At 43.2% G+C, this 24,515-nt stretch overlaps 1 protein-coding gene across 1 annotated transcript in view; it reads left to right on the top strand.

The window, feature by feature from the left end:
• Window positions 1-24,515, top strand: part of Cip4 (formin-binding protein 1-like Cip4) — a 260,365-nt gene that overhangs the window by 154,666 nt on the left and 81,184 nt on the right. The window contains 1 exon segment of the mRNA XM_069304033.1: window positions 996-1,202. Within this exon segment, the coding sequence (XP_069160134.1) occupies window positions 996-1,202 (207 nt within the window).

A 24,515-nucleotide genomic window follows, 5' to 3' on the forward strand; every position in this document is an offset into this window, starting at 1 on the left:
ACAGAGAGAGACAGAGAGAGAGAGAGAGAGACACACACACACACACACACACACACACACACACACACACACACACAACACACACACACACACACACACACACACACACACACACACACAGAGAGATACACAGAGAGAGAGAGAGAGAGAGAGAGAGAGACAGAGAGAGAGAGAGAGAGAGAGAGAGAGACACAGACAGAGAGAGACAGAGAGAGACAGAGAGATATTATCAGCACTTCCACCATATTGTTTGAGGTGTTCAGCAGCTATGTGCAGATGAGGATGACTTTGGTGTACAGGCTGACCCCACCCTGTAGCCTGTGTTTCCTGTCACATTTGAAAAGATGGTAGTACAGTTCTGTCTGATATTGCCTACCGTCTTCATCTGTGCTGTTGGCAATACCTGTTCTGCACCAATTATCATTCTGGATGTTTAGTTTCTCCTCGCATTTCTAACGAGAAAGTGCTTTTTAATGCATTCCGTGAAGACTCTCTCTAACCTTCCCCCTCACACCTTTTACTTTTTATAAGCCCAGTGTACCTGGATTGTACCTGGTTGGGGTTCTGGGAGTTCTTCTACTTCCCAAGCCCAACCCAGGACCAGGCTTGACTTTTGAGAGCGTGATCCAACAGGCTGTTGCTTGGAACAACCCGCAGGCCCACATATACACCACAGCCAGGTTGGTCCGGCAGTTCTTTAAGAAAACTGTCTAGTTTTTTCAAGGTGTCCACGTTTGTTACAGCAATATTTCTTGTACTCGCTGGGAATATGGAGAACAAGACAATAAGACTGTGGACCTCTGATGTACATAGTGTTCTCTGACTGTGCCGATGGCACTCCTGCTCTTCACTGGTATATGTTAGAATTGTAAACTCCCGTACTGGCAAGACATTATCTACAAATGAAGGCTATTCTCAACATTGTCTCTCTCTGTGATTATACAGTATTTTTAATGTCATCTTGCATTTGTTCACAATGTTTTGTTTCGTTTCAGGACTCTCAACTTGTAATAGAACGGTACAAATCAGGCTTTACTCCTCCTGGTGATATTCCCTTCGATGACCTTAGTACACCGAGACAAAATGGTGATACAACTCCAACCGTCCACCCACCACTAAGACAGGACACAATTAAAGGCACAATATCAGCATCGAAGTTAAAAAAACGTGGTGGCATTTTTGGTATTTTTGCCTCTAATAAGGTGAGTTTAGAGTATAAGAAACTAATTACAAAAGTAGTTGGGGTAGAGTTTTTAAGTGAGGATTTAAGGTATGTGTATCAGAATGTTAACTGTGACATTAAAATTTTAAAATCTTTCTAAATTACATTACTATTTTTGTTTCTTAGAATTAACATAAAATCTTAAAATAGATTATTATAATTAAAACCCAGTAAATTATTGTCTAGAGATTTATCACTACTAGTGGCAACTGCAGGCATAACCCAAGCATAAGACCAAGCAATCATCGTGGAAGGCTGTCCACAGGCCAGTCTGCAGGTGTAGAATAAATCTTGAAATCATCAACAAGTAGCAGTTAAACACTAAAATAATTTATAAACCTTGCATATTGGGCTCCTTCTATTCAGAAAAATCTTTAGTTCAACCTCTTATATGATGAATATTGACCAAGAGAGTGTTGACAGGTTTAGCCATCATCTTTGGTTATTCCCACACCCAAACCCATAAATCTTATATTCAAAATCAATTGATTTTCCACAGCCAAAACTTTTTCTTTTGCTCAAGACTTTCTCCAATATTTTTTATTAACTTGGTAAAATCGGTACAATGGGGCCTCGATTTACGATGCTAATCCGTTCCCAGAGACGGATCGTAAGTCGAAGAGATTTTTCCTATAAGAAATAAAGGGAATTGAATTAATCCATTTCCCATCCTCCAAAATGTTAACATACAAATACATTTTATACTGAATACGATGTTTTTTCTAACTACAATACAGTACCAAAGTTTCTCTTCCCTTTATGGAGGGCTCTTGATGGCATATGGAAGATGGTGATGAGGGGGGAGGAGGAGAGTTGTTACTGTTTGGAAGGGGAGTCTCCTTCCATTATCACATCAGGCAGTGATGTTTTCTCTGGGGTACTCTCTCTCCTACATTTTACCTGAATACCACTAGGACCTGGTTGTGGTTCAGTGCTTGTTTGTCTCGCTACAAATTTGTCAAGAGACATTTATTTTTCCCTTCGTTTTAACATTTGTCTGTAATGATGCATCACAGTGTCATTGAATAGGTTAAGGCAATGACCTACTGCAGCTTGATTTGGGTGAGTCATTTCAGCAAAGGTTTGCAATTCTTCCCATGTTGCACACATTTTCTTAATTGTTAAGGAAGAGACAATCTGTACTCTTGTTTCTGCTCTATGGTCATCCTTACATGGGTTTTCATATGTTGAGCCTTACCACTGACTTTCCTGGGACTCATGGTGTGATATATAATAATTACTTTAATGTTCAAAATGCAAAAAATCACCACAAAAGCGGAATTTCTTATAGGCGCGATCGTCACTAAGCGGGCAGCTGTAGTAAACTGAGGCAGGTCGGCTGCGTGACCGGGAACCACGCTCTCGGTCAACCCGAACGTGTACCAACAAATATCGGAAATCGATGACACCATCGGATGTTGAGTCGCATTTTTCGATGAAATTTACATCGTAACTCGAAATTATCGTAAGTAGGGGCAATCGTATGTCAAGGTGCCACTGTATATGTACAGTGTATAAGGAGATATGGGCCAATGTCTATTTCTGACTCTGCTTAAATTTATCACTTAAAAAAAATAAATATAAAATACCCATACAATATAAAAATACCAAGCCAGTTGATTTTATAAGTTCACAACTGATTCTTTTTTAAGAAATTTCTGTGAAATATATTGGATACCTATCGTGGTCATTTTTAGAATAACGTTTCTCGCATCTCCACCAACTCCAAACTCCTCAAAATCAAAACCAACTAAACAATTTTTCCAAAATAGGCTCAATGACTTCATCCATGACCCCCACCACATTTTTAATGCTTTAGTTGTCCGATGATATATTTTAGTTATGTTATTTTCTGTTATCAGTGTGATCTTGGAATTTATGAAAATCATTTCCGTAATTCTTGTACTGCACACAACAGATGTTTGACTGGTGGTGCACATCACATCATATGTTTCAAGTACAATACTGTACTGTATATGGTGTTCAGGATCTGTTTTTGAGGCCTCCAGTAAATATCCACCTTCTTGAAAAGGAACAGGATTTTTGGAAATTTTTTCCTGTGTTCTCTGCATTGTTTTAGCAATATAGGAAGATAAAATCCTTGTTTTTATTAGCGTTTTTATGTGTGCATATTGATAATGCCTCATGTAACCCTTGTAATGCAAGGGTTAACCATTCTGTTTGTGCTTTCATGATGTAATTCTTTAAATACATGAGCATAGGATTGGCAGAGCTTAACAGGGTGCCTACCATGGTGTCAGAATCATCCAGAGATAACCTTGGACATAATTAATTTGGCTGTTCAGATTTTCTTGTTGCTATGCAAATTACCTGACAAAATAATATGAAAGTAATTTTTTTCTTATTACAGTTTATAGCTGAATCATTTCTGAACAAATTTGTTTTTCATTTACTTATTTATACTGTAATAATAAATGAATATAATTTTAAAGAGTATAAATATTTTGTTATAGTACTATAACAACATTTTGCTGCTTCTCAAGTTACCAAGACCATTCTGTAGCACAGTGGTCAGTGCAGTCGGTTCACAGCTGAATGGTTTTGGGTTTGATTCCTGGACAAGACGAGACATTTGGCCACATTTCTTACACCTGATGGCTCTGTTCATTTTGCAGTTAATAGATAATGGAGGGGGGGGGGTTGCCAATTGTTGTGGATTGTCTTGGGGAAAATCATTAATTGGCCTAGGGGAAATCTCTATAAGCTTAACAGGCTATTTGGCCCTAACAATGGGAAACCAGCGTGTGCTTCTAAAAGGTAAGTGAAAAATATTAGTTTCACATTTATTTTGTGCATATTTATTAGTTATATGCATATATAATCACTGTATATTATTTGTGCATCTTAATATACAGTATAATATATATCATTTGTGATATATATATATATATATATATATAAATAATGATATATAATATATCATTTGCTGTAAGAAAAATCCAGAATGCTAGGGAATAAATAGCCCCAAAATGGTTAATTATTTGGAAAGTTAGATTACTGTATTTGTGAATTTGGATCGAGTCCAGAATGATATGATCAGGATTTTGGAGGACCAACTGTATTTTTGTATGGGATTGTTAAGATATACTTAAAAATGTTTTTGGGTTAATATAATCTAGTTTGGATAAATTTAATTGTAAAAATGACCTCCTTCGTTTGATGTAAATTGCTTCCCGAGTGATTAATGATATTAATTTATACTGTTGGATGTAAACCATTTACAAAGGTTGATGATGACAATAGTAATAATTTATATCATTTGCTTGTTACAAAATCATGTATGTTATACATTTGCAAAATGACAATAACAATTACTACACTGTGTTAAACTTTCTTAATATTCTTATCAGTGAGTAAATCACTGTTCTTTTTCAAATTTCTGACAGGTGTCGTTTGTGATCTCTATTTTTACAGGAGTTAATTTTGCTTGTGTATCATTTCTTAAAAAATTATAGTTTCACATAACATACTGTTGAATAATACACCTTCATGCCTACATATGGTTGGCACATCCTCTCATTTTTCTCAAATTTTTAATTCTATAGCGCTTTAATTCTCTTTCATACCCAGTTAGCTGTAAATACTGAAAATTCATCTAAATATGCATTTTATGCCCAAAATGCTTAACATCTGTCTTTTATGTCATTTTTTTTTCAAATTTCAGTGAAGCAAAGGCCATGCATGTTTGCATTTCTTATTTCTCTTTATTTACCCAAAAAGTTGCAGGTCTATTTTATTCCTATCTGAATTGTATTTCAGAAACTTGGTTTCATTTGGAGTAATAAATTTTATTGTCTGAATTTGGTGCATACTGTATTTCAAATGCCTTATTGACGATTTTTTTTAGAGTAAACTAAACTGAAAATCTGTATTCTAAATCTATTAAAATGAAGATCATATACTAGTCTAAGAGCATAATAACATTTAATGAACAAATGGCGATTTTATTATTTTTGCAGCTGATCTAAAAATCTGAAATTTTCAATATTTAATTACAGTGGCACCTCGATTAACGAGTTTAATCTGTTTTGGCACCGAGCTCGTTATGTGGAAAACTCGTCTTAAGAAACAAATTTCCCCATTTAAAATAAAGGAAATAAATTTAATCCGTTCCACTCCCAAAAACATCCATACTTGTATGACATTTTATAATGTAAATATAATACTGCACATGTAATTGTAAATGTTTTGTTGTACAGGCTGTACTGTTTTCATGTTTACTTTACCTTATGAAGAGTCGTTGCTGGCTTGAGGGAGACGATGGGGAGGTGGGAAGGAGAAGGGTTATGGTGTGGAAGGAGAATCCACCTCTGAGTCAGGCAGACTCTCTCTTCTTGGGAATTACACCCAAGTGGGACTGGGTTGGGTTCACTACCACTTGCTGGTCTTTACTTTTGCAAAGAAAAAGTCTATTGACAATTTTTTTTGTCTTACTTTTAGGATGTCCCTAAAACGAGACAGCAAATTGTCTTTAAACATGTTCACACACCGGGTTGTCACTGCTTTATCAGGGTGATGCTTTTCCAAGAATGCTGTCACCTTTTCAAACATTCCCAACACTTCCCTAATCTCACTGGAAGAGGCAGCATTCTCCCTTACCTCCTTATCCCCTTATTAATGGTGCAAATTGTTGATGAGGATCTGCCATACTGCCTTGTGAGATTAGTCACACACACCACGCTCATGCTTTGCTATAATTTCCTTCTTCAAATCCACGGTAATTGTCTCTTTCTTCCTCTTGACAAAACTATCTTTAGCAAGCAGCTTCTTTGGCGACATCGTGTGTCACAAATTGTAGTCACAAAACCGCAACAAAACCAAAGAAAAGCACAAATAAATGCAGAGGGATGCTTGTCGTGCACAATACAACAACACTGGCGTCGGAGGCGTCCAAGAATTTGCGAGAACCAGCGAGATGCTATGAAGCGCCATTTCGTTTTACTCGTTAATAGAGGTGAAGCTTGTCAATAGAGACAAATTTGCTGCGAGTGGCTCGCTCATTACTCGAAATGCTCGTAGATAGTCACTCGTTAATCGAGGTGCCACTGTATATAATTATTTAGAATTTTCTTGTTTTTTAAGTTACGTTGGTGATCATTTAGACAGTCTAAATGATCACCAACGATCACCAAAAATCCACATAAATGTGATGTGGATTTGTTCATTTGTGATGTGTGATTTGAAATGTGATGTGGATTTGTTAATTTGATGCATCACGTTAGTGTGATCTCTGTGTGTGATGATGTAAGGGCGAAGAGGGAGAACGGCCTATTGACATAGCTTGGGTGCAGTGGGGGGTTGTGTAAAAGCCCGGTTTGTGCCTCGGAGAGGCTACGGGATCCAGTAAGTTCAGTAGAACTTCGGTTTCAACCCTTGTACCCTGTCGTAGCTCAGTCGATTAAGGCAGTGTCTGGGATGCTCCTGGACGCAGGTTCGAATCCTCGTCACGGCCCTTGTGGATTTGTTCATGCAGACACTTGTATATAACCTGTGTGTATATAGTGTAATAACAGCAAAACTATTTGTTTATTGTTTTATGAACATATTAATTGAATCACTAATATGCACACTGTCACGGATGGGTGTGGTGTGGTAGTGACTTTTAAATGTTGTCTAGGGGAATGCATGCTTTACTTGGGCCAAGGGGAATTCAAGGAGTAGGGAAACAGCCAAGGACAGGAGACACAAATTTATATGTATAAGACACACTATACAACATATGGACATAATTGTACTCTTACAACTCAAGGTCAATCTGAAGGTAACAACTTGGTTAATAATACTCCCAAAAGGGGTCTGGACACCCTGTGGCTCTTAGTCCCAAAATTGGAACTGTGTACACAGCCACCACACCTGTCATCCAGTTACACACACATATAAACTACAGTACTTGGAAACCTGGACTCTTTCACTAAACTTTTAAAATAACTTTTAAAATGGCCAAAAATTTGACAAAAAACTACAAATCCTTGTGAAGAATTCAGGCGGGATAATCAAGGGGCGCGAGACACTGGTAAACTGAGGCGCGATCGCTGTGCCACCACCCACTATGTCGGCCTGTACGCGTATCATCAAACTCGTAACCTGATGCAATACTCGTATCCCGATGCAAATTTTCCGACCAAATCGGGCTCGTAACCCAAAAAACTCGTAAACAGGATGCTCGTAACCGGGGTTCCACTGTAGTGTTGCTTTGTTGGCAGTAGTTACAGAGGGAAAATTGATTTTCCCTACAAATTTTTTTTTGTATTATAGGGAGTCGGCCAATTGATGACATACTGAGAGAGAGAGAGTTGTTTTCTTGCCTCAGTTATGTGGAAAGGCCATCTGAAAGTCTGTCACAGTAGGATAAGTCACATAAAGCCTGGTGGTAAATGCTTTCCTGGGTGGACAACATGAGCTTTGGCTACAGGAGCAATTGAAGGGTTTAAGATTAGAAATACAAAGTATGGAAGAAAAAGTTTTAAATAAAAGGGGACCTTAGTATAGAAAAAGTTGGTAACCAGTGTTTAAGTGGACGCACCTGTGGTTGTGTGAGGAACACCTGGTGGCCATTAAGGCATGGTGCACAAGGGTTAGTGAATGGCTGTTAAAACACTATCGCTTGCTTTGGACACCGATTACGTCCATTTTTTTTCTCTTGACTCCTAGCCTAGACTGAAGAAAGGCAACTAGAACAGAAAGCAATTAAGAAATAAAGAAAAACCCAAAATATTTCTTCACATATGCTAAATCAAAAGTGAAAACCACTGCCAGTATTGGACCTATTTGTATTAGTGAAGGTTCATACACTGAGGATAATGAAGAAATTAGTGAAATCCTAAAAATGCAGTATGTATGAGGACATGTTTAGCACTCCGATACACAGCATGAAAGTGGAAGATTCGGACAATTTCTTTACGAGTGATATCCAAACCCCTGTAAATATAACTGATATCAACACGAGCGTAGCAGATTTTGAAAGAGATATTGACAGTATGCCCGTGCACTCGGCAACGGGTCCAGACTCATGGAATTCAATATTTATGAAGAAATGCAAAGTGCCAGTAGCACAGGCACTCAGTATAGTGTGAAGGAAGAGCTTGGACACGGGGGAGGTACCAGATGCGCTTAAAGCAGCAGCCATAGCCCCTCTACACAAGGGAGGTAGCAAAACATTGGCAAATAATTATAGACCAGTTGCACTAACGTCCCACATAAAAGTATTTGAAAGTGTGATCAGGAGTCGGGTCACTAGATTCATGGAAACCAATGACCTTCACAATCCAGGCCAACAGATTTAGAGCAGGAAGATCATGCCTCTCCAGCTACTTGACCATTATGACAAAATCACTGAGGCATTAGAAGAAAAACAGAATGCAGATGTTGTATACACAGATTTTGCAAAGGCATTCGACAAATGTGACCATGGAGTGATTGCACACAAAATGAGGTCAATGGGTATAACTGATAAAGTAGGATGCTGGATACTCAATTTCCTGTTGAACAGAACACAAAGAGTAACAGTCAATCAAGTAAAACCGAATCCGAGCGCAGTTAAAAGCTCTGTATCTCAAGGTGCAGTCCTTGCACCACCACTGCTGTTCCTTATTCTCTTATCAGATATAGACAAAAATACAAGTCACAGCTTTGTGTCATCCTTTGCAGATGATACTAAAATCAGCATGAAAATTACCTCTGCTGAAGACATTGAAAAACTACAAACGGATTTTAACAAAGTTTTCGATTGGGCAGCAGAAAATAACGTGATGTTTAACGGTGATAAATTCCAGGTACTCGGATACAGTAAAAATGAGGATCTGAAACATAAAACAGGGTACAAAACACAATTGAATCTGCCCATAGCAGGAAAACGGCATGTCAAGGATTTGGGAATAATGATGTCCAACGACCTAACATTTAAGGAGCATAACCAAGCAAGTATTGCGTCGGCCAGAAAAATGATACGATGGATTACGAGAACCTTCAAGACCAGAGATCCCATCACAATGGTTGTACTCTTCAAATCACTTGTGTTGTCCCGTCTTGAGTACTGCTTAGTACTCACTTCCCCCTTCAGAGCAGGAGAGATTGCTGAAATAGAGGGAATACAGAGAACATATACGGCATGCATAGACGAAATAAAGCACCTAAATTATTGGGATCGTCTCAAAGCTCTTCAAATGTACTCGCTAGAAAGGAGACGAGAAAGATACCAAATAATATACACATGGAAAATACTGGAGGGACAGGTCCCAAATCTGCACAGTAAAATAACAACGTACTGGAGTGAACGATAAGGAAGAAAATGCAGAATGGAACCAGTGAAGAGCAGAGGTGCCATAGGCACAATCAGAGAACACTGTATAAACATCAGTGGTCCGCGGTTGTTCAACGTCCTACCAGTGAGCCTCGGAAATATTGCTGGAACAACCGTGGACATCTTCAAGAGAAAACTAGATTGTTTTTTCAAGGAGTGCTGGACCAACCGGGCTGTGATGGGTATGTGGGCCTGCGGGCCGCTCCAAGGAACAGCCTGGTGGACCAAACTCTCTCAAGCCAAGCCTGGCCTTGGGCTCGGCTTGGGGAGTAGAACAACTCCCAGAACCCCATCAAGCAGGTAGCAGTGGACAGGACTCGCGCTCATTACAAAAATATTTGTATTTAATTCATTTTTTATCCGATCGACTTCGGGATAGTTTCAAAATAAGCGCCTTTAGAGTGCTCACAATTTGATATCAAAATGAAAGATGTAACACAAAACTTGATATCAGAACACTTGAAAGATTATAAATACGTTTTTGGTCAAAATTGTAAAATGTTTATTCTATTTATTGTGCTTTTATTTTGGGACTAGTTTTAAAATGCGCGCCTTTACATTGCGAACAATTTGGTACCAAAATGAAAGATGTAACACGAAAATTGATGTTATCAAACTGAACGAGTATACACATTAGGTTGCGGTGTGCCAATTGGTGCTCGTTTACGGGTAACTTTAGGCTTTCCTGGGTGGAGGCATGCCTGGCTTTTGTACTTTATATGCATATACACCTGTAGGGAATTTAATTGCGAACACAATGATACCAAAACAAACTATTTGGCACGAGAATTAAGGTGAGAAAACTGAAACGAGTATACACATTTTACTGATTTTGTGCGCTCGCAGGTAATTTTTGCCGACTTTAGGCTTTGCTGTTGGGAATCACACCAGGCTTTTGGACATTATATGCATATACACCTGTAGGGAATTCTATTGCGAACACAATGATACCAAAACGAACGACATAACACAAGAATTAAAGTGAGAAAACTGAAATGAGTATTGACATTTGAGTGTCGCCGCACGCTTGCCCGCACGCTCGCCTGCACGTCAGGCGCGTAACCTCTAAGTTGGCGGCGTGCATGCCCGGGTGCGATAGTGTTAAGTGTCTAGAGTTACCAGTGGCAGCCACAAATGTCAATGTAAATTTGTAGAACAGTTCTTGAGCTTGGGAACGATTTGAAGCCTGTCCATTTTGAGAGGAGAGATTTCTCTGGAGCTTCCTAAGTACTGCACTTCAAGTGACTATGCAGGAGTGCTGTAGATCAATAACACCATCAGCTGTATGTTTAAGCTTTTTAAATGTAATTACAATCTTTCTAGTTAGGAAGAAATGCTTATGGAAGTGATCAAATTACTAGCTTAGAAATCACTTTATTAGCTGGCACATTATCATCACCTTTTTCATCGGTATATAAACTGGTAATATAGTTTCATGTATTATAGCCTTTTATATATTGTAAGATAAAGTATTAATTGTAAAAATTTAAGATCTTTTTCCTTGGATCTTTTCTTTATTGTTAATATCAGTACCTCAAGTGATATTTACAAATTTACTGGGTCTAAAAAGAGTCCATGTACTGTATTGATATGAGTCTGCTTTTTTGCAGATCGATGCCATATGTAGCCTTTTTAAGCTTCAAAAGATTCTGGTATTACATCTATAGTTCACATTCACTCACATTGCTTTTTTTTAATAAATATTTTAATAGCAGTATATTTGTTTTGTTGCACAACAGTAAGATTGATTGTTTACAGTTTTATATCATTTGATTATTACTTTTTTGCATGTGTTTTTGTGCATTGATACTATTTGTTTAATTATTATTAAATAGCTTAAGATCTTTTATTTTAAATAATTAGGCTGTAAATTCTGTGTGCTTATTCATCAGCATATATTTAAAATACCCATATAAACAGAGAATGCTGCAATGCCTACATTTTTTCCCAAAGAATTTTTTTCAGAATGCTGCGCTATAAATTTATTTCCCTCCTTCCTAAAACATTTTTTGGTATTGTAGGCTGTTATGCATACAGACAGTTTTTGTGTGTGCACTGCAAAGAGGCTGTTTCTGCAATGTTGCATACATGCTACAGATGGTGCTATGTAAATGCAACTGTAATGTACTGATAAGTAGCCGAGGCATTTGTGGGGGTAATAAGTATAATGAAGTTACCAGTAATATTGCAGTACATACCTTTTGTAGCTCAGTGTCTGTAGCTCACTGTATGGAGTAAAAGCAAGCTTATTTGGTAACGTGGTTTCTCAATTATATGGATTCTATCTAAATGCTAGGCAAGTGATTGCTACTCGTATTATAATATTGCTGTAATGTGAATTTCTTGCTCTTGGAATCTGCTTAGTATCATTAGTAGTTATATGTATGGATGTAATTATGTTGAAAGTCATTTTATTTTATCTAATTTTTTGGCATCTCATCAAGTTGAGCCATACAATTCTTTGCAATTTTATAATTTGTTTTTAATTTAGTAAAGCGTTCTCTTTATTTAGCCCATTTAACTGTTACCATCTTGCAGATTTAAATATCATGATTTAAATGGTTTTGTTCCAATATGCAAGTATGGTCATGTATTTGTGTTGAGTAATAAAACATGGTAATTAAACCAGCATGGTTGGCTAAACATTTACAGTTTAATGTGTACTGTAAATTGTATATTGATACTTCACAATGTCATATAGTTTCTTGTTCAGCTGTCATCTAGTTACCAAGTTAAGAACAGGGCACATATTTCAGGGACTCTTAAGTCTTGCTCTGGCTTGTATAAACAGTGGAGGCTGACACTAATTTTCAAACCTCAAATCATAAAACAATAACAGTGATTTATAGTTTTCTATTTTTTGAACTTGATACTGTAAAATACAGTTGGTATATACTGCAATAGCTCTCCAGAGAAGTTTATAAAATTATAGTGATGCTTGGGTTAGAACCTGTTTTTTAAATTTAATAAGCAAAAAGAATAAGAGTTAATGATTTGTATTATATGCATAGGGCAGCAATCCTCACCAGGACGTGCTTTGTATGTTATGATGCCTCTTCCACCCTGTCTAGTCTTGGAATACAACTCCAATCTTATGGGTTTGGATTGGAGTCTTATTAGCAGAGCTATTAGGCCCTTTAAATATCTATTATGCAATTCAAAATAGACCAATTTATAAACATGCCTTTTAACATATATAATTATTTTAAAATTTGACTTGTATACATTATATAGTTTAGCAGGTTGTTAATTCTGAACACTGATATGATAATTTTAAACATAAAATTCCATCATTACTACGGCTGACCTTTAAATCTAAACTGGTTGCAAGTTATTCAGCTTTTAAAGTGCTTCTAGAATTTGCAGAATGAAAAAAATCAGATGGCTCCAATATGTTTGTATAATGTTATAGAAGCACTTCATTATAGGAAAAGAGGGTGAATCTTGAAATTTATCATTAATGCTGTTGGAGCCTTTTGGTTAGATATTCATTCACAATATCACAAGGTGTCTAGGAAAATAAGGTGTGGAATTGTGGTTTAGGCTTTACTTATCCTGTCTTCTGCATTAGTATTAACATTAACCAATGTAATTTCCTCTGTGTGTTCTCTTGGGTGTGGTGAATGTTTTGGCACAATGATTGGGTGATTGGGTCGCGCTATCTGCTACTCGACCCACGGCATCGTTGTTGTAAGTATAAGGAAGCACCCTGTGTTTAAGGTGCGAACATGCATTTGTGTGCTTAGCTTACCTCTAGCTGACACTGTGCTTGATATTGCAGTGTGTTGCACTCATTGTGTCTTGGACCAGACCCTACACTAATCACATCTTGAATATACTGTCTTGAAATAGACCTTGTACTAATTCAGACCTTGTACTTATTGTCTTAGACCAGCCCTTACACTAATTCAAGTTTACTTAATTACTAAATATCATAGAGTTTTGGACTTTTTATTTTTTTGCCACAAGACTTTCCAGTTATTAGGAAAAAATGGTTAATCCAAAATTTCAATGTTTCTGCATTTTATTAACTTTAGTAACCATCTCAGTTAATGTTGGTTCATAAGTGTTCAGTAATCCCTTAATCCCTTTCACAAAAAGGGGTTGAATTCATACTGGAAATTATACTGAAATATTTGTTTTTCATGTCATATACAGTAAATATTTCTGGGGGAAGCCCCTACGGCTCCCCGGAGCTATCCATGGCTGATATGGATACCCTAACTATTTTGCATCAGTTGATGTGGGTGGAGTTCTAGCCTACCGGGAACCATGAGCCAGAACCTAGACCCCTCACAGAGGCACGGGGAGCAATGGCCCATAGAAATGCACATGTGATTTGGAGCATTCTATAACTGCCAACAACCGGGACAGGCACCCAGAAAGGTAAGCGCCACAAAACAAACTCCTATTCTGGTTAACGACGAAAATTGTCAAACGAGTGGACAGAACTTTCACTGATAACAACAAAGAAATGAGTGAAATACAGAGGAATCGGTATGACTCTGTTTTCAGCGAGCCAATAAGCACACTGAAGATCGATAACCCAAATGAATTTTTCATGGATATGATACCAACATCAAATCATATATCAAATGTCACCCTATCCCCGCTGGATTTTGAAGAAGCCATAGACAGTATGCCTATGCACTCTGCACCAGGCCCTGATTCTTGGAATTCTATATTCATAAAGAACTGTAAAAAACTGCTATTGCAGTCCCTTCACATTCTTTGGAGACAAAGATTAGATACTGGTATTATCCCTGACATATTAAAAACAGCAGAGATAGCACCACTCCATAAAGGAGGAAATAAGGCAGAGGCAAAAAATTACAGACTGATAGCACTAACATCGCACATCATAAAAATCTTTGAGAGAGTGCTAAGAAGTAAGATCACAAAATACATGGAATCACAGCATCTCCATAACCCCGGACAACATGGTTTCAGAACAGGGCGCTCTTGCCTATCACAGTTGCTGGACTACTATGACATGGCACTAGATGCCGTGAAAGACAAACAAATTGATGTAATTTACACAGATTTTGCCAAAGCCTTTGACAAATGTGACCATCGTGTTATTGCACATTAAATGCGTTCAAAAGGAATTACTGGAAAAATAGGAAGATGGATCTACAATTTCCTGACTAATAGAACCCAATATGTAATAGTCAACAAAATAAAATCCGGACTATCAACCGTAAAGAGCTCGGTCCCCCAGGGTACTGTGCTTGCTCCAGTACTTTTTCTCATCCTCATTTCGGCCATAGACAAAGACACAACCTATACTACTGTATCATCCTTTGCAGATGACTCTAGGATTTTTATGAGAGTAGACAACATAGAGGCCACGGTAAACCTTCACTCAGATGTCAATCAGGTCTTTCTATGGGCTACAGAAAATAATATGGTGTTTAATGAAGATAAGTTTCAGCTCATGCGCTACGGAAAAAAATGAAAATATAAAAACGGAAACGACATACAAAACTCGGTCAAATCATAATATAGAACGGAAAGACAATGTAAAGGATTTGGGTGTACTGATGTTGGAAGACCTTACATTTAAAGAACACAATAAAGTAGCCGTCACAACTGCAAAAAAATGACAGGTTGGATAACAAGAACCTTTCACACTAGACAGGCTATACCGATGATGATACTCTTCAAGATGCTAGTGCTCTCTAGAGTGGAATACTGCTGCACAATGACAGCCCCTTTCAAAGCTGGAGAAATTGCTGACCTGGAGAGCATGCAGAGATCCGTTACTGCTAGAATCCACTCAGTAAAACATCTAAACTACTGGGACCGACTAAAGAGCCTAAATCTGTATTCTCTTGAGTGCAGGCGGGAGAGATACATAATAATCTACACATGGAAAATAGTAGAGGGGCTGATCCCAAACCTGCACACAGAAATAACAGCACATGAGACCAGAAGGCATTGCAGGATGTGCAGAATACCCCTGTTGAAGAGCAGAGGTGCAACAGGTACCATCAACATCAGAGGCCCGAGATTGTTCAACACGCTTCCGCTGCACATAAGGGGCATAACTGGCTGACCCCTCAGTGTTCAAGAGAGAACTTGACAAACGCCTCCAAAGGATACTTGATTAACCAGGCTGTGACTCATACCGTCAGGCTGCGAGCAGCCGTGTCCAACAGCCTGGTTGACCAGTCCAGCAATGAGGAGACCTGGTCGACGACCAGGCCGCGGGGTCGCTGAGCCCCGAAATCACCTCAAGGTAACCTCAAGGTAAGGTAACTCCCCAAAAGAAAAACGAGCAAACAATCATGATGTCACACGAGCCGCGCCGCATGTCTGCGCAGCTCCCTCCTCCCCGGGAGTGGGAAGGGGAAGCCCCCAGACCATTGCGCCGGCAATCCCCACCCTAGTTCCTCGGTTGATGGGATCGTGCATGGTTGTGTAGCTCCAGCTCCAGTCTTGTCTCAGTGCTATTCATTGTTTTCAGTGCTGCTCTTATGATGGTCGTGGGAGCTGGGAGTATTATTCTTAGGTACTCAGGCTGCATGTGCTTAGGGTCTCCTTCCCTGAGTGCCCTGTAAGTACCGCCCTTGGGGCTTGGGGTTATCTTCCACAATGCGCCTTGGGTCTACCTCTGTTGGCCTTTCACTGCTTGGCATTTGGCCGCCCCGAGTGTTTGGGGTTATCCTCCCTTGTTTACCTTGGGGTAAGTGGTAGTTATAGCACTGGTGGGGCGCGGGGTACTGCGTAGCTAGTTTTCACCTATAACGGCAGCCGGTTCGGTTCCCTCTGGGTACGTTGTCCACTTATGTGGTTTTTCTTTTCTTTTTGTTTTTGCCTGGTGGGGGGGGGGGGAAGTTCTGCCTTGTGTTCTCCCTCCCCCTTATATTAGGGTTTTTTTTTTTTTTTTTTTTTTTTTTTTTTTTTTTTTTTTTTTTTTTTTTTTGTGGAGGCACCCCCTGCTTTGCCCTTGTGAGTGGACACATCCTGTGGGTTCAGCTTTTAGCAGTTTGCTTGGTAGTTTGGGGTGCTGGTTAGCAGTACCCTGCCTGGGATAACCCTTAGCAGACCCAGTCTAGGGGCCCTGGGAAACCCTGCGGGGGCTCTCGGGTCCGATGGAGGAGACTCTTGCGTCCCCTCTCGCTTTATGCAAGTTTGAGGGTTGCTCTGTCCCCTTGTCTCAGGGTGACACTCATTATTTTTGCCTCCGTCATGCTGCCTGTTGGGTCGGTGATGTATTCGACCCCGAGTCCTGCGAGCTGTGTTGCTTGTTCGTGACTCAATTCACCCAGTCTGATGATGATTTGCTTCGGGTGCCGGCAGCTCGTGCATTGCAGGGTAGGTTTAGGTTGTTGCAACGCGCTCGGGTTGTTGCTTCCACAGACGCCCCGAGGCTGCCTGCTTTGTCTGTAGGGACTCAGACTTGGGGGTGTTGGTCGCTTCGGCCTTGGTTCCGTCCGCGCCCCCTCGTTCTTCCCCTTTGGTGGTTCATTCGGTCCCCCCCCCCTTCCCCCTGCTTCTGGCCCCTAACCGTCTGAGGGCTTCGGGGTCGGGGCAGGGTTTAGAGGTTTCTGTGACACGGGCAGTTTTGGGGGGTTGCCCTGTCCGGGATGGCTGCGGAGGCATTCGAGTTTGTTCTTCCTGCCGATGCTCCGGGGTCTGACCAGTGGGCTCCTTCCTTTCCGGGTTTTTCAGCTGCCCCAGCCTTTTCTTGTGGGGTCGGGCCTTTGGAGGACAACTCAGCTCCGGGGCCTGGTGTGGAGGTTCCCGGAGTTGGGGCAGGAGCTGATATGGGGGCCTTGTGCTCCATTGTACCCCGCCTGGATTTTCTGTCCTTCTGAGCGGGGCTTACTGTTGCAAGGAGTGGGGTTTTCTTTTCCCCCCTCTGCGTACGATTTGAACTTGGGTTCTGCTCCTCCCCAGATTTGGTTCCATGTCCCTGTGGATTCTTTGGTTCTGTCTTTCCAGAGGTTTTCGGCTTCCAGCATCTCTCCTCCTGAGGTGCGGTCGGCTATCGTGGCCTACCTCCTGCATGACCCGGAGTGCGCCTCCATAATGGAGCCTTCTTTGTTCAGGTTTGAATCGTCGTGTCCTTACTGGGTGCGTTATGAGGTTCCGGGGTCGTGCTGGCTTGCAGACTGCCCCTTGTTTTCATTGGATGCTTGGGACTCGTTCTGTCAGACCTGCACGTTTCAGTGGCGCGAGGCGGTGATGGTTGAAAAGGTTTACCTGGGGGGCGATTTTAAGCATCTTAATGAATGTCTCTTCGCTCCTGCCCCTTTGCGGGATGTTGGCGCGGTGCAGCTCCATGTGCAGGTTCCTTCCCTGTCAGCTGCACTTGTGGCTGAGGACTTGCACGCTCGTGGCTTTTTGGCTTCGGTCCTGCGTTTCTTTTCCCTCCTGTAACTGTCTTCGGATTGGCTTGCAGAGGATGTAGAGGCGCTTGGGGCCGTTCTGGGGTCTGGCGTCGTGGTCTCTGCTGCTCGAGCATCATCTGCCATGTTGAAGCTGTTCGCACCGATCCTGCTGGAGGCGTTGCTGCAGTTTTTCGCTGCGCGTTTCACGTGTCAACAGGCGGTCCTTGCTTCCTCCTTGGAATCCACTTGGGCCCTGGTTCTTAGGTTGTCTTCTCCCTTTTGTCCTCTGCTTTTTGAGGCTTCTGCGGTTGAGCGTTATATTCAGGCGTTTTCTACCACTTACCGCCCTATGTCTGAGTTGTTGGAGCTCCGGGGAAACCAGAGGGTTCCTTCCCGGCGGGGTCATGCCAGGGCTCGTAGTTCCGTTCATCGGGGTAGGCCACAGGTGTCGGGTTCGGCACCAGTGCCGCCTGCGGTTCCACCTGTGCCTGGTCGGCACGGTGTTTGCTCTGCGTGCAGGTCGGGTTCTGGTAAGGGGCAGCGGCCCTTTCACGGTTCACCCCATTGACGGGGCGATGGGGGGGGGGGGAGGCTTGCTCTGTTCACTCACGCCTGGTCTCACGATTTGCGGGCATTTCGGGTCTCGTCTCGCAGCCTGCGGTGGCGTTGATGGGGGCAGGCTTCCTCTCCTGTGCTCTGTCAAGTCATCTTGGAGTGAGTGCGCTTGAGCACGGTCAAAACGACGACGTCTCTCAGGTGGGTTTCCCGCCTGTTTCCGGTTCTGAAAAGGGACTGTGCGGACCTGCGGTTCATTCTGGACTTGTCCCGTCTGAACTCTTGGGTTTCTTGCCCCCTCGTTTCAGATGACCACTCTGTCCCATGTCCGGCTTCTGTTGGAGCCGGGTGCTTGGATGGTGTCCCTGGACCTCAGGGACACGTATTGGCACGTCCCTATTCATCTGGGGTTCAAGGACTGGCTCGGTTTTGTTGTGGGGCATCAGTGCTACCGCTTTCGTTGTCGCCCTTTCGGGTTGAATCTGGCACCTCACGTGTTCACACCCCTTACCCGGGTCGTGGTGGACCGTTTGCGTCTGTTGGGTGTTTGGGTGTTGGCTTACCTCGACGACTGGCTGGTTTGGGCTCCCAGTCGGTCCGTGTGTCTGCTTGCCAGGGATTTGGTACTTTCCCAGCTCACCGGGTTCGGGTTCCTGGTGAACTGGCAGAAGTCCCGTCTGGTTCCCTCCCAGGTTCGGTCCTGGCTGGGTCTTGTGTGGGACTCTCAGACTGCTTCTTTGTCTCTTCCTCCGGAGTCTCTCCTTCGGTTGCGGTCTCATCTGTGTTTGTTTCTGGGGGGCTCCCGGGTCACCCGGCGGTTGCTCGAGGGTCTGTGCGGGAGCCTGAACTTAGAGATGTTGGTCTACCTGCCGGGTTGGGTTTGGCTTCGTCGGCTGTTCTGGTTCCTTCGGGGACGTCCCTTCCGCCTCTCTTGCGATCGCTGGGTTCGTCCCCCGGGGGCTTTGTGTCGGCTGCTGCGTCGCCGGCTTCCTCCCTCTTCCTTGGTGCCTTGGCGCCTTGGCTCCTTCCCGAGCCCTCGCTCGATGTGTTCACGGACGCGCCATCTCTCGGCTGGGGCTTTGTGACCAGTGCTCACAGGCCGGCCAGGGGCGGTGGGGTCCGTCTTTCCCTCGGGTCCACAGCATGGTGTGGTTTGCGCTTCGGAGGGTTTGGGTCGCACGCGGATCGACGATCCGGCTCCATTCGGACTGCTCCCCGGTGGTTCATTGCTTGAACCGAGGGGGTTCGATGTGGTCCTTGGTTCTTTGGGGTTGGTTGCTTCGGATGACTCGTCTGCTGAGTTCTCAGGGTTTGGCTCTCCTGGCGGTTCACGTCTGGGGAGGGTGTCCAACGTCCTGGCGGACGGCCTGTCCAGGTTCATTCCCCCTGTCCACGGAATGGATGGTCGACGCCGCCTCCTTTAGTTGGCTCTGCCGGACGTTTGGGCGCCCGGAGGTGAACCTCTTCATGTCTGTGTGGTCGAGGGGTCTTCCGGTTTATGTGGCGCCCTTTCCCGACTGCGAGGCTGTTGGGATCAACGCCTTTTGGCAGGAATGGTCGAGGTGGGGGTTCCTGTACCTCTTTCCCCGGTTCAGCTGTTGCTCCAGGTCCTGGCTCGCTTGGAGACTTACCAGGGGCGAGTAGTCCTCTTGGCCCCTTGGTGGCCGGCCCAGCCGTGGTTTCAGGCACTGCTTGCCCGGTGTCCGAACCTGGAGGTTTTTCCACGGCTCCGCCTCTTTCAGGAGATCGGCTCGGTCTGGTACGAGACTGGTTTGCTCTTCTCTGTGAGTCCTCGCGTTTGGTGTGTTTGACTCTTGTTCATCACCATCTCTATGGTGATCAGGTGGCTTCCTTGTTGGTTTCCCACTTGCGGGCTTCCTCTCGGTGGCAGTATGAAGTTTCCTGGCGGTTCTTCCGGTTCTTTTTGTCCCTTCGTCATTGCTCTTTGCTTTCGGTTCGGGTGGTGTTGTCCTTTCTCTCTTGGTTGTTCCAGGACTGTCATCTTATGCCTAATACTGTCGCCTTGTATCGTGCTGTGCTGGCGGAGCCGCTGCAGCTTGCTTTCGGTATTGATATTACTTCTGCACTGTTTCGCAAGCTGTCTTGTGCATTGTTTCACCTCCGGCCTCCTCATGCGCCGCCTGAGTTGTTCTGGTCTTTGGACAGAGTGCTGTCCTATCTTTCTTCTCCTTGATTTGTTGTGGGCTCCTTTGGTTCTGGATTGCTTTGCTAAGGCTCTCTTTCTGTTGGCATTGGCAACTGGGGGTCGTGTTGTGGAGCTTCATGCTCTGCTCAGGCGCAGAGGTTTATGCTCCTTTGGTCGTGGTCATAGGTATGTTCGTCTGCAGCCGTCTCCCTCTTTTCTGGCGAAGAATGAGACTGCTGCTTTCCGGAGGGGTCCTTGGATTGTTGATGCTTGGTTAGTCAGGCTGGGGGTTCACCATGTGTTGTCTCGTTGTGGCCCTCCGCTGTTATCTGCGCGCCACGGTTTCTGTGTCCGAGGACACACTTTGGGTTGATCCGGTTTCCCTTCTTCCCTGTTCGTGGGTTCGGGTCTCTCAGGTCGTCCGCAAGGTCGTTCGGGTCTCTCAGGTCGTCCGTAAGTTTGCTGATCTTGCTGCCGTCTTTGGCAATATGTCTTGGGCTGACATTCGGGTACGGGGTTTTTGGCGGTCGAACAGGGTCCTGGCTGTACGCTACCTCGTGAACGTTCCTGGGCCCAGTCGGGCCTGTGTTGCTTTGGGTCGGCTGTTGCAGCCCGTTGTCTTGACTTCGAGTTGAGGAGTGGAGCACCGACTACCTCCTGGGTATATCCCTTTTTCTTTTGTAGTCTTTGGTGAAGTAGTTCCGGGGAGCCATAGGGGCTCCCCCCAGAAAACCAGCATTGAATGTAATGAAACGCCATTTTCTGGGCGAGTCCCGGAGGCTCCCCGGCAACCCTCCCTCTCTCCGGTTGGTGGATTTTCGCGGTTTTTGATATCCAGCCTCAGAACTGGGGCTGGGATTGGTGGTGTGAGGGTTTGAGGCTTCCCCCTTTCCCCTCCCGGAGAGGGGGGGAACTGCACAGACATGCGGCACAACTCGTGTGATGTCATGCTTGTTTGCTCGTTTTTCTTTTGGGGAGTTTTGTCCACTCGTTTGATGATTTTCGTTGTTAACCAGAATAGGAGTTTGTTTTGTGGCGTTTACCTTTCTGGGTGCCTGTCCTGGTCAATGGCTCCAATATCCAATATCAATGTCCTGGTCAATGTCAATAGACTGCTCCAAATCACATGTGCATTTCTATAGGCCATTGCTCCACGTTCCTCTGTGAGAGGGGCCAGGTTCTGGCTCGTGGTCCTCGGTAGGCTAGAACTCCACCCACATTGACTGATGCAAAATAGTTAGGGGTATCCATATCAGCCACAGATAGCTCCGGGGAGCCTCTGGGACTCACCCAGAAAATGGCGTTTCATTACATTCAACTCTGTTTTTTTATTAATGTTTATTATGAACATAAGTCAACAATGTCTTGTATAATAGTCGGTCAATAATTGTACCAGTGATGAATTGAAATCAAGAAAATTAATCTGTAAAGTGGTTGAAACTGCCTGTGTTTCCTGGAAAGAAATAACATTTGACGATAAGTTACTAGAGCACTGGCTCACAGTAGTATATATCACTAGCACCTCGGTATGCTCTTTGAAATTAGGTTTCCTATTAGAGCAAATAGAGGCCTGGTGTTTGTCTTCGGTACATGGAAGAATACCACTTGATGGAAAATGTCAATCCATTCCTGAAGAATAATTTCCTACTAGATGTCCTACAAAAATCATATTTCTTCAGGAACAAAAACTTAAATACTAGATTTAGCATAAATTGTCACATGAAAATAGGCAGTCTTCATGTTGAGGAAGTTAATAGTTTCTTCGAGAGCAATTATGCTTTTTCATTGCTTAAAGATAGAAACATCAAAAGTGTCAAACTTTATTTGACTTCATATTTTAACTCGAATATGATTAGTTAAAACAAAAGGTTCTAAAATAATTTATACCAGTATTGGGCATAGGTAATAAATTGTTTAATAGGTGGTTGAATGAATCATGATGGGGGGGGGAGAAAGTAATTTCAAGTGAATTAGAATGTAACAGATGACAGTAACTAAAAAAAAAAATAACCAATTTCAAGAAATTTTGTAATACTATATAATTTTTTTTTTTTTCCCCCTAAAGATGTGGAATGGAGATGTGAGAAAACAGTGTGCTCTATTATAGGATTAGCATAAGGTATACAGGTACAAGGTGTACTAGGTACACAAGCTATACAGGTCACATATTCCCGAGAGCAGCATCCATAGAAGTAGTGGTAAATGTGAGAGACAAGCAAGTTTGTAGAGAGGATGCATGCGATATATGTAAGACCTTAAAGTAGCTGAAAAACTGTGACATATTTTTAAAACCTGAAGAGAATATCTAACTTTTTAGGGGCACTCTTTACCATTATAGAAATGAGGTTCAAGCACTGCTCAGAAGTGACCGTTATGCCATAGATATTAATGAGGGTTGAGACTCGCATTAAGAGATTTTTAAACTTAAGTTAATAATCAGTAGAAAAAAGATTTATTGTGATGAGCAAAAGCTACTTTTCTGTGGGAAGCCCCTTTTGCTCCCTGGAGCTATCGGGTTAATATGCGATATACTGTATTAGGCAAGGGCATTAGTCAATGGAGTTCAGCCCTGCCAAGGACCTCGAGCCAGAACTTGACCCCTTCAGAGAGGCACTGGGGTTAGGCACCCAGAAAGGTAGGCATAACAAATCAGACCTCACACGGTAAGAAAATTGCAAGAGAGAGAAAACCGAGCAGAGAGGCAGAACTTCCCCAAATCTCAAGCAAACACGCGAATGTCACTGCCGCCGCTGCGTCGCTCGTCCACTCAGCCCCCCCCCCCTGTTCCTGGAGTCCCGGACCCCTCCGCGCTTGGCCTCTCCTGATCTATGTGGCGCCCTTCCCCGACTGTGAAGCTTTTGTGGTGGACGCCTATCGGCAGGACTGGTCCAGGTGGGGTTACCTGTACTTCCTTAACCCTGTATAGGGTTACCTGAAATTCCAACACCCCTTCAGGTGTAGGGGGTTTCTGCACGTTCGTTTGGTCCTGGTAATCGGTTTGTTTGGTTGCAGCCTTCTTCTTGCGAAGAATGAAATGGCTGCTTTCTGTAGGGGTCTTTGGGTCATTGATGCTTGGTTGGTCTGGCCAGGGGATGGGGTGCATCATGTGTTGATTCCAGTTGCAGCTTTTTGCCGTTTCCTGCGTGCCCTGGCTTTTTGTGGCCGGGGATGCATTTTGGGTTGATCTGGTTTCCCTCATTCCCTGTTCCAGGGCACGGGTCTCACAGGTCGTCCACAGGGTTATTAAGTCTAGCCAGCCTGCGGTCTATTCTTGTCCCCATGACGTTCGGAAGTTTGCTGCTTTGGCTGCCATCTTTGGCACCATGTCTTGGGCTGATATTTGGCAGCGGGGATTTTGGAGGTCGAACAGGGTTCTGACCGCCTGTTATTTAGTAAACATTCCTGGTTCTGGGCATTCATGTGTGGCTTTGGGTCGCAGGTTGCAGCCAGTTGTCTCGACTTTGCGTTAAGGAGTGAGTGGCGGCCGCCTCCCGCGTAAGTCCCTCTTTTTCCTTATCACTGATTATGTAGCTCCAGGGAGCCGGAGGGGCTCCTCACAGGAAACGAGTGTTGAACGTAATGAAATGCCATTTTCTGGCTGAGCCTCGGAGGCTTCCTGGCACCCTCCCTTCCTCCGGTTGGCAGTTTTTCGCAGTTTTGATACTTAGCCTCCTAACTGGAGTTGCTGGGTTTCTGGCACGGAGGGTCCAGGGCTCCCCCTTCCCCTCCTTTGGGACTGCGAAGACAAGTGGCATGGTGGCGGTGTGTGACGTTTGCTTGTTTGCTTATTTCCTTGGGATTTGAGGAAGTTCTGCTTCTCTGTTCAGTTTTCGATTGCAATTTTCTTACCATGTGGGGTCTGTTTTGGTATACCTACCTTTCTGGGTGTCTAACCCCGGTCGATGGCAAATTAGGAGAGCCCCAACCACTGTC

The sequence above is a fragment of the Procambarus clarkii genome, chromosome 51, assembly GCF_040958095.1.
Source record: "Procambarus clarkii isolate CNS0578487 chromosome 51, FALCON_Pclarkii_2.0, whole genome shotgun sequence".
Lineage (NCBI taxonomy): Eukaryota > Metazoa > Arthropoda > Malacostraca > Decapoda > Cambaridae > Procambarus > Procambarus clarkii.